The sequence below is a fragment of the Nematolebias whitei genome, chromosome 9 (assembly GCF_014905685.2).
Source record: "Nematolebias whitei isolate Nwh7 chromosome 9, NemWhi1, whole genome shotgun sequence".
NCBI classification, from domain to species: Eukaryota; Metazoa; Chordata; class Actinopteri; order Cyprinodontiformes; family Rivulidae; genus Nematolebias; species Nematolebias whitei.
In genome coordinates, this window is record NC_056506.1 from 37492892 (window position 1) to 37504026 (window position 11135).

At 37.4% G+C, this 11135-nt stretch overlaps 1 protein-coding gene across 1 annotated transcript; it reads right to left on the reverse strand.

Annotated features, from left to right (window-relative positions):
- Nucleotides 1–980: 980 nt before the first annotated feature.
- zgc:92591 lies at nt 981–1994 on the reverse strand. The gene is made up of 2 exons (XM_037682313.1): nt 1800–1994; nt 981–1719 (listed from the first exon to the last, which is right to left on the reverse strand). The coding sequence occupies exons 1-2, from the start codon at nt 1911–1913 to the stop codon at nt 1483–1485; spliced, it is 351 nt and encodes a 116-aa protein (XP_037538241.1). The 5' UTR covers nt 1914–1994; the 3' UTR covers nt 981–1482.
- Between the last annotated feature and the right edge of the window lie 9141 nt (nt 1995–11135).

The window sequence follows — 11135 nt, forward strand, 5'->3', positions numbered from 1 at the left end:
AGCATCCTAATTAGAGAGACCTTTATCTGTTCCTCCGTTTTATGCAGATTGAACTGATGCAAACGCTAGTGTCATTATCTCGCAATCAAGTACTATTCATTGTAGTCTTTAAAAGAGCTGATTAAAATGCATAACAAGGATTCAGTGTTGCATTATTTCCTCTGTCAGTTTATAAATATGTCATTTTAGGGGTTAACTGAATAATGGTCTTTGTCAGTGCCTATGTGAACATCAGAGGTGAAAGAGATTAATTTAAAAGAACATTTTATTCCTTCATGTGGAAATACTGGATGGCATCTTGCAAACACTTCTGGACTTCGTTTTATCTTTTTCTGCTTGAAGACAACTTCTGGAAAAGATTTAAAATAAATCCAGATGTTCCATTTGTCTGATTCGCAAATTAGAAGTGTCCCTCTTGGTGCAACCAAAGTCTACTGTATACAAAGACTTAAGCCCAACTAATGTGGAGATTGTTAGAACCGACAATTTCAAAAATGGCAAACCAGAAATTTGTGCGCTTTCTGCTGAATTTAATGCCTTATGGACATTTTAATTTTGAGATAAAAGCTGAGCTCATAGGTCATTCCAAAGACAAAAATGCACAATACCCAGCTAATTTTTAATTTTGAAAGCTGTTCTTCAAAAACAAGTTTAATAAAAGGTTTCAGAATTTTTTTTTTTTTTTAAATAGGTTTCAACAGCTTAGGATGGAATTTCAGGTTCACTCTGCAGACACAGAATCACAATATTGAAACAGCCACCTGTTCATTTCTGCACCTGTTCAAGCCACTTTGCTCTCAGCAAAAACAGGTGCTGCCATCAAAAAAAGTGGATCATTTTAAACAAGGAGCAGGATTAAGCATTAAAACTGATGTCAAGTTTCTTCTAACAAGATTAATGTTCCAGTATTAGTTTTTCCAGATCAGCAAGGAGAAAAAAAAAAAAAAAAAAAAAAAAAAAAAAAAACCTGGAGGCAAAAATTCAAGCTTTTGAGTTTAATAAATCTTCTGCATGCATGATAGATGACACAATTACAGTACCATTTCACAGCAAAGACTCAAATGCTTTGCAATGCATTTATATACAAAATAAAATAAAAAAAAGTTTCAGTGCTGAATTATATCCCACACTTAACACAAAATTTAAAGTTACAGTCCACAATGATAATTATTCTGCATCCTAAAAAACAAACAAAAAAAAACCTAATGCTTGATAAAATGAGCTTCAAGTAATACAGTACTATGGGCAACACGTGCACATCCACAGGGACCGTTTCTCTCCAAAAATCTCAGTACATTGTCGCCCTCTAGTGGCCAAAGTGATTAAGTACAAAAAAAAGTGGGTTAAAAACAATGGGGGTTTGGGGGAAAGAAATAAACCAGCATTGTGCATTTATTTTAGTGTCCAGTAGGTGCAAAAACAAACAAACAAACAAAAAAAAAACACCCACTAAATCAAGTGAAGTCTGTTTCAGTTCATTGTTCACTTGGAGCTGGTGTACTTGGTCACGGCCTTGGTGCCCTCGGACACGGCGTGCTTGGCCAGCTCCCCGGGCAGCAGGAGGCGCACGGCGGTCTGCACCTCCCTGCTGGTGATGGTGGAGCGCTTGTTGTACTGGGCCAGCCGGGACGCCTCCGTGGCGATCCTCTCGAACAGGTCGTTCACGAAGGAGTTCATGATGCTCATGGCTCTGCTGGAGATGCCCGTGTCCGGGTGGACCTGCAAGCAAAGTTTCAAATGAAAGGATGAGAGCTCAACACCAGACAAAGCACAGCTCAGCGCGCGCCGCCTCCGCCCACCTGTTTTAAAACTTTATAGATGTACATGGCGTAAGTCTCCCTCCTTTTCGCTTTTCTCTTCGCTTTTTTATCGCCTGAATTCTTCCCCTTCTTCTTGGATATGTCGTTACTCATGTTTTAGCTGTAAAATGATATTTCCTGAACCGTGTAGAAGTACTTCTAGGTTTCAGATTCGGAGTTTGCAGCTTAAATATCTTCCCTAATCAGAGTCTAATTTAACTCACCTGGTTTACACGCGGTTTTACTTTAAGGCGGATGTAACAATGAGATCAAACTGTTGCCAGAGTCCTATTTGAGAATGATAATTGAGTGTGGTTACATTTTATTTTAGTATTTTGTGTTGGATTTTGTCTCATAGAACTTGTTTTTATTTCAGCACTATGTACACTGCTGCACTTACAAATTTTAACCACTGGGTGGCGCTCTTGTATTACTTATAAAGGCTAAACCAGTAACTTATGATCGGCGGCTCTAAGCTTTGACCAAAACAGGAAATTGAATTGTTCTGGTTTTTATACCCACAGCAAAAAAATTCTAGTTTTGGCTCTTATTTATTTATTGTAAAATTTCTGCAAATGTTTGAACATTTTTTTGCTTTATTCCTTCCAACTGGGATACTTAATTTCTCCTCACAGAAAAGGCCACATATAGGCCTGCAGAGTTCAGTGTTTTCATTTTCAGCTAAAGGTAGAAACGACGTTTTTACTTCTTTGCATCATAGTTATTTTTTGTCCCAAAATGTTGAAATATCAATAAATGTTGAAACTCGTTATTGATTATTAGTTTTAAAATGTCACCCCCACTGGTTCATGGGCCCATCGGCCACAAATTGATCATCACAGTTGTAGCAGCCTTCGTGGCTCCAGGCTCTTTATTATTTAATGAGTGAAGGGGCAGAAATGACTCTTTGATCTAAAAGGTTGCAGACCCCTGGACTAAATGAAGCATCACAAAGTCATAATTGAATCCGCTTCAATTTTCACATGGCTTATAGGCAAAATAAATTAAAAACTCCTTATTTATTTAAGACACAACTGGGCAAAATTGACCTATATCAAATGAGCCGGGATCCCCATAAAATCAATTAAATGTTGTGTTTATCAGAAGTGGTTTAAATTATCTGTCTGAACAGAGTTGGGTTAGTTATATTTGACACAAATATTATGAACTAAGGTGAGTCTTAAGGTTGGTGGTTTTCCAGATGTTCAAAGTGTGTGAACTGGGCTTTATACAAGATATATCACGACATAAGTTCAGCCAGATATGATCAACAACCAGATTTATTGGCTAAAATCACTCATGTGACTAAATTGTTTTTACAATACAATACAACAGCCCAATCGTTTACAAGTAATTCTGATATGTGCCTGCCTCAGCAAATATTAAATGAAAACTCCTGTTACAAACACAACCTCTGAACACAGTCTCTTTGAGCTCTAATTGCAACGCCTGAACTCTTTCATCACTGCGTTGACATTTATTGACGATTTATTGACATTTTCCTGAAAATATATACAATAAATCTGAACACTTTCTAACCACGTCCTTGTCAGATTCCTTCCACATCATAAATATTTGTTAACGCAGCAGAGTTGAGCTCACATTTGTCTCGTTTAAATGTGCCCGTTTGATAAAGAACACAGAACGTTAGAGTGGAAATGGAGCTGTTTGTTTAGTAATGACATGTCTAGTCTCTAAGCTTGCATGCTTTGATTTTTGACTCCTCTCAAGCTGTCGTTTGTCTGTGCTGTCTGATTTGTTGCTGAGCTGCAGGCCCCGACTCCTTTATCTTCACCACTGTGTTTGACTGGTTAAGGCCCAACGCAGTGCAACAAAATGATCTGACTTCTGTCTTCTAACAGACCCTCACATGTCCCAAACTGTTCCACATGAATGTTTATGGAGCATTCACACTATTGTGATCCATTTTTCTTCTGTACGTTTTTCAGCACGATTCTCGTTCCGCTGTTTTTGTGCTATTTCAACAAATCATGCATCAAAACGTTCAGCTCTTTCAGGACAATCCTGCTATGACTTTTGGTATTGGTGCAACTTTAGCTTTTTGACATATTTCCTTTTCTTTTTTTTTTCTCTAGAAAATGAATTGAGCTCATTTTACATCCTTCATATCTGTAAATCTGTTTACAACCTTGCACTGCTCCTTTCACATTTTGCTCTGGTTTGGCTTCTTTCAGCTTCCTTGTGCAAATTTAACCTTTTTTTCAGCTACTTTCAGCTGTTTGTCAGCTGTTTGTCAGCTGTTTGGCGCTCCTTTCAGATTCTTTCTGCTAACTACAACATGTTTGTGCTTCTTCTACATTATTTCAGCTAATTTTAGCTGGTTATACTCCTTTTAGCTTATTTCAGCAAGTTTCAGCTTTTTCTATTTCTGTTACGATTTAGCTGTTTTTATGCTAATTTAAGCTTTTTCATTTTTAGCACTCCATTCAACTTTTTTCAGCCTAATTCAGCAAATATGTGCTCTCTTATCTCCATTCTGGTAATTTGAGCTTATTTAACTTTTTAGCTATGTTTCAGCTGTTCTTTGCTAATGTCAGGGGTATTTTTTCTCAGATAATTTTCACTTTTTGTGCTCATTTCTGCTTCTTTCAGCAAACGTGTTCTTTGTGCTTTATTCTGCTAATTTAAGCTTGTTCTTACCTGTTCAGCTATCTTTTTTAGCATTTTTTTAGCTACTTTTAGCTGTGGTCAGATAAATTAAATTTTTTTTGTGGTAATTTCTGCTACTTTCAGTCAAATTAACTTATTTATGTTAATTCCAGCTTGCTATTCTCCTTGAAGATTATTTTTGCTAGTTTTAACATTTTCTGTTATTTCAGCTACTATTTAGCTGTTTTATGCTAAATGTAACTTTTTCAGCTAATTCCATATTCTTGGAGCTCATTTCAGCTTAGGCTTCTTTTGACCTTTTCAGCTACTTTTGCTAATTTCTTTTTTTTTTTTTTTGGCTTATTTCCTAATTTTTTGTGCTAATTTCTGCTTATTTAAACCCAAATCAGCAAATATGTGTTTTTTCTGCTTTCTTCTGCTAATTTAGGCTTGCTCATCCATTTCAGCTACATTTCAGCATTTTTTCTTTAGCTTATTTCAGCTCTTTTTCAGCAAGTTCTTCTGCAATAAGCATTCACATTGCATTTGTGCAGGAAATGAAAATTCTCTAGTTTATAATTAATTCACAATAAAAATGCTTTAAGTTAGTTAACTATTGACACATATGTGATCACTGTTGTCAAATCTTCATATTGCACATTTCCAGCCTGTGTCCTAACACTTCTTGTTAGTTCTCCACATGCTCGCATAGGGCAGCAGAGAAGCTGTGAATAGACGTGCTTTTAAAGAAAGGATTTATGCAAGGCCATTTGCAGCAGCTGCCACACACATTTAATAGCAGCTGTTGACTATAAGGCCATTTTGTCGTGGGTTTCTGGCACATATTTTCCGTTGAGGTGTTTTATATGTGAAAAGGGGGAAAAGATAAAGAGAAAAGGTGAATGTGTCTGCAAATCTGCTGCCTTGCATCATCTGACTGTCACACAAACAGGAAAATGTTGTTGATCACAACCTTTCATATAATTTAATACACTCCTTTGGTTTTCTTTCTTTCGTTCTTTCTTTTTTCTTTCTTTCGTTCTCTCTTTCGTTCTTTCAAGAACAAAGCCTCTCAGTGCTTTGTCTTGTTATGGCTCTGGCAACAGCAACTGTTTCACAGCTTTGAATACAACTGTGTGTTTGTGTGAATATGCTCACACCCAACCATATGCTGGAGCTTTTTATTTTTATATTTTTAATTAATTTATCTCCTTGAGAAATAGTCAAATCAAAATCTTTCACTTCTTCATATGATTTTAGTACTGATATTAACTTTGCCAATAAATGAGCTGGTACTCACTTCCAGAAAAACATAGTTCTGTTGATCCCTGAAATATGTTTTTATGGTTGTGCTTGTGTTTTTGAACCCAGAGAAAACCGTTATCAGTGGGTTGATTGTAGACTCTAATCATATTCCCTTTTCACTCTGAACAACCCAAGCCTGCATTTAGTTCTTTTTTAAAACACACTACAGTAATTGGATGTTTTCCACACTACGTTTTTTAATCTCGTCTTTTTTCAGCAGCCTTTCTTCTCTGAAGTAAATGAACATTAGCCCCAAAACAAGTAATTTAATTATTAAAAAGAGATGCCCAAGGTCAATTAAATTCGATGAATGAAGCAACTGAGCAGCTGAAGATGAAGACAGTGAGCAGATGTTGTGAAAACTCAAGACTAAGTTAATCAAGTTTCAGTATTTTAAAATAATTTCTGGAAAAACAATGTACGGTATTTTTCGCCGTATAAGTCACACCTTTTTGCATAAATTTGCAAGTCCTGCGACTTATACACTGAAGTGACTAATATACATTTTTCCCCATATTTATAATATTTTTGTCTGAGATCTGATGATTTCATTCATTCTGACATGGAAAATACTGAACACTACCATTTTCAGCCGCTAGAGGGCCCTCGGCTATTATGACAAGCCGAGTGTCTCATTAATACGTAAAAGTGGCTATTAATGAGACACTTGACTTGCCATACCGCCAACTTCCTCTCGCTCCGGAACTACTGGAGCAAATGTCAAATCAGCTGCATTTTGTCGTGCTGCCCAGGCAAAATTCAGCTGATTTGACCCTTAAAGTGCATTTATTAAGGAAAAGTTCAACTGAGACACACCTTTACTATAATGTCGTGGAAACAAACAATTGTTTTTAGGTGGTTATCTTGTTAAATTTAGAAGAAATGCACAGCGAGTCCTTCTGCCGCAGCTGCAAAACCATTTTTGACATGCAGCTGATTTGATCATTAAAGTGCATTTATTAAGGAAATGTTAAACTCAGACACACCTTTGCAATAATTTCTAGCAAACAAATAATTGTTTTTAAGTGTTAATCTTGTTAAAGTCCGCCCGTGCACGCTCCCGTGGCCACCATTTGGCAGTCAGTCGATTTTTGGCACAACACCGGCCCACGTTTCTGGGTTGTCAGCAGTGATGCATAATAGATGCGACTTCTGTGACTTATTTATGTTTTTTTCCCACTTTATTTGACATTTTTGGACTGATTTGACTTATACGGCGGTGCGATAAATACGGCGGCAAGTAGGTTGTTAGTTTGAGTTTAAAAAGGGATTAGTCTGTAAATCATGATTATTCTGTCAAACTACTGTTTTAAATGTGTAAGTAAAGTATATTTTTTAGATTTCTAATTCTGTCACCTGCTTTTCTCTGATCAAATGTGGCTAAAAATTTTATTTTTTTAGAGCCACTAACAGCAGATGGATATATGAGACCAGTGAGAACAACCATCTTAACTTATAAAGTTTTTCTTTAGTTATTCTTATTTTGAAGAAAGATTATGGTCTCCATCAGCTGCATTCATGCATGAATGAATGAACGAAAATGTTGAGTTGCTCTTTATTTACACGTTGCCATGGCGAATCCCAGATGAGCGCTCTACTGTTTTGTTATTTTATTTTTTAGATAGAATCATGAAAATAAGTCCCAGGTTGTGCGCTGGTCTTTGTTGAGCTTGCTTTCTTACTTGGGTTCTTTTATTTCAGAGGTTGTTTTTGTGAAATTCTGTTTTCTGCTTTAGAGGTTTTGATGTTTCGTTGTGCCAAATGCTGCTGGATGTGAAGCAGAAAGTAATCTTCAGACACTCACAGTTCGTTAAACCAAAGGCTGCTCTGTCTGCTGTACCTTTCTGCCGGTGTGGTCTCTCATCACTCTTTGTTTGTCTCAATAAATACTGCATTTCCAGGATATTTTATTTTATTTCATGGTTAAGGATCTTATCTTCAACATGACCATTGAGGCCAAAATGGTTCAAACCAGGGGTTTCCCATCCTGGTGCTTGAGGGCCACTATCCTGCATGTTTTACTTGTTTCCCTGCTCCAGCACACCTGATTCAATGGTTGACTTACTTCTTCATGTTTTGCAGAAGCCTGATAATCACCTATATTTAAATCAGGTGTGTTGGGGCAAAGAAACCTTCAAAACATGCAGGATAGTGACCCTCAAAGATCAGGATTAGACACCCCTGGAAAACCTTCTTCTTCCTGGTTTCAGTTTTGTTCTGGTAAGGTTACAGCCTGGTTGAGGTCTTTCTTCAGTCAGTAGTTAGGCTTCAAAAAACTCATCTGCAAGGCTGCTGTCATAATCTGTTTGGTTATTTATCCCGAGCCCTGTTTTATTTATTCCTTGAGTTTATCTTAGTCTTATTTACTTCGTCAGAGCATCTTTGTATCCATAACATCCAAGGAGGTATAGGGACAGTCCGCCTTCCAAGGCCAGGTCCAGATTCAGATATCAACATTGTTTAGGGTCAGGCAGACCTTGTAAATTTCCGTGTCTGCCTTACGTTCTCGCTAGTACATTTTCTCATGGCGACTCTAAACAGCCAAATTTGGTTACTTGCTCCGAAGTTGAGCGTACAACTTCTCCAAGATCTATTCCTTCCAACCGTTCATGCACACTGCCAGAATGTTCCACAGACATGATGAGGATCAGCCTGCTCAGCTTTGATACAGCACCACATATAGTTTGCACAGAGTCTGAGTTCTGCCAAGCTCTCCACACATTCTCCACACATTCCGGTCGGCGTTAACAGCTGCTGTTTCTGAATTTGTCGACAATTCAGATTTCCATCAGCTCCAAACAGCAAAATCCAGTTATCACAGATCCAATTCTGTTTCTGTCGAGGTGAGAGGGTTCCCCTTCACCCTGATTACCTGTTGAGAAAAATTGATCCATTTTGTTGAGACCAGCTGATCAAATCTATCATTAATAATTTGGAAGGTCTGCAAAAAAAGAGGCTCTGTAAGAGGTTCACAAGACAAAAGAGCAAAGCAGGGACGGAGCGGAGGAGGACGCGTTTGCCTTCCATCGAGAGCAAATCAAGAATAAGTACTACCTCAAAGAACTGCTCACTGTTCAGACATCACGATCATTCCGCTCCACAAGTTCCTACCAGCTCCGCCCTGCCTGGACAAAACTGTGCACCATGGGTGACAGGGCCTTTTGCTCTGCTGCTCCACGTCTGTGGAACACCCTCCCTGACCATCTAAGCATACCCCAGACTACAGAAAGTTTGAAGGAATGACCGAAGACCTTATTATTTGAAAGATTTTATAGTGTTTGAATGTATTTTTAATCTTGCTGTTATTAGTTTTTGATATTTTCTCTCTAGCTGTTATCGCACTTTGAGATTGAAAAATGTAAAGTGCAGCACAACTTCAATAAATTATTATTAAATACAGGAAGAAGTGCATGTTCTAATAATGAATTAATAAAAAAATGGGAAATTCACTGTGTTTATTTGGTTTTATGATATCCTCCGTGAGTGTTTCCAAGGGTCTGGTTATAGCTGCTCCTACAAGTAAATAACGTATTGTCATTGTTATTTATCAAAATGGAAATAGCAGCAAAAACTGCTTAATCAGCTCAGCATTAAAAGCAATTTGGATGTAATTTTTTAACCCCTAACCCCCTCTCTCTCCCTTTTAATTTAACAAGAAAAAAAAAATGAATTTTTTTTTTTTTAGATCAGCTGTATTTTAGTGTTGGTTTACTATGATAATACACAACTAAAGAAGACAAATACAGTTTATGTATTTTCCTCTGCAGTCATCCACTTTGGTGTTTGTGCAAAGTGCTCAACACTTCTGGAAAATGAGGATTAAGCGGTTGATAAGTCATCACTTGTTTCAATCACAGTTTAATCTTTTACTACAAGTCTGTTGCCGATAACATATTTTTATATAAGATTACACTCTTTTAATAGACAGTAAATTGTAAAATTGCTAGAAATATATCGTAAACATACATAGAAAGTTTCAATTAGTATAAAAAAGGGACAAACTTATTTACTCATGGGACATTTAATGGCATTTTTACAGTCAAAATAAGCAAAAAATGTCCAGATGGAAATTTGGCGGTTTAGTTGGTAAAGGGTTGACGTTGTGTTATTGTGTCGTAACATTAATGCTGAGCTGTCTGATGTTGTGTTGCATCTCCTCTTCTGCTCAGCTTCATGATTTATGTGCTCCTAAATGTCAACTGCCTTAATGCTGCATTGAGTAATACTGGGTAAAATGCTTTTTGAGCTGCTTGCCAAATCTAAATAACTGTATCATCACATAAAAGGTCCAGCTGTAGAGAATATCTTGCTGCTCCTTTGTAATTGTAGCAAATTTCTTAATACACAACTCCTTTTAGTGTCTCGTGGTTAGAGTAGAAAGAAATAACTTTCAAGTCAGTGCAAAAACATATTTTTCTTAAAAAACTAGGTTATCTCCTGCTGCTGGAGGTCAAAGGGCAAAAATCAGTTCAAGACAGCCATCACAGCTTTTTGACTTTAGCCAACACCAAACTGACAATAACTTAGTCAGATTTGCCAATATTGAGTTAAAGTTTGATGTGGTGGTAGCTGAGAGTCATCCTCAACACTGACTCCGAGCACTAACAGATGATGCAAGATGTCCCAAACTGGTAGAACCTGCAGTATCATAGAGACTGCATTCATAAAAGACCACGATCCTGAATGCTGAGTTAACAGTTACATGCCATGATCTTTGACACAGTGGTAATTCTGTTAGACATGGCATCCAGTCCATAACCAAGACATTTGTGAGAATTATTATTTAATCATCTTAAATCCATTTTAAAGATTTCTTTAGAGAGAATGTTGTGCTTAGCAGTGCCTCAAATATGTTCCCTCCTTATTAATATTCACTGCTTTACGCTGTGCATTCTACCAGCCACTCAAAAGCAAATCGAAAAGTCCACCACTTCCCTCCTATAATTTGCAACAACAGGCATGGCTGCTTGTACAAATTTGAAATTTAACTTTGCTAATGTTTACATAAGTGTGGCAGGAGGCGGGGCTCATCTCCATCAGTCCCTGTGCAAGAAACGGGACATCTGGGCAGGTCACAAGTCCATCACAAGGACACATACGTTGAGACAAATGAGACAAACAACATTCACACTTAGGGACAATTCAGAGTTGCCAATCAGCCTAACATGAATGTGTTTTAGTGTACTCTGAGAAAACCCACATATGCACGAAGGGAACGTGCAAAATCCACCAAGAAAGGCTCCGGGCCGGGAGGCAATCCTTTGGCTTTCTCATTGAGGAGTGACAGCTCTAACCACTGTACCCAGAAAGAAAAAAGCAGCTAAAGAAAATGGATGGATGGATGCATCGTAGAAAAATGATTCACAACCATCAGGTGTAGATTTCATTATATTTATTAAAAAGCTTTGGAGAACAGCCAGA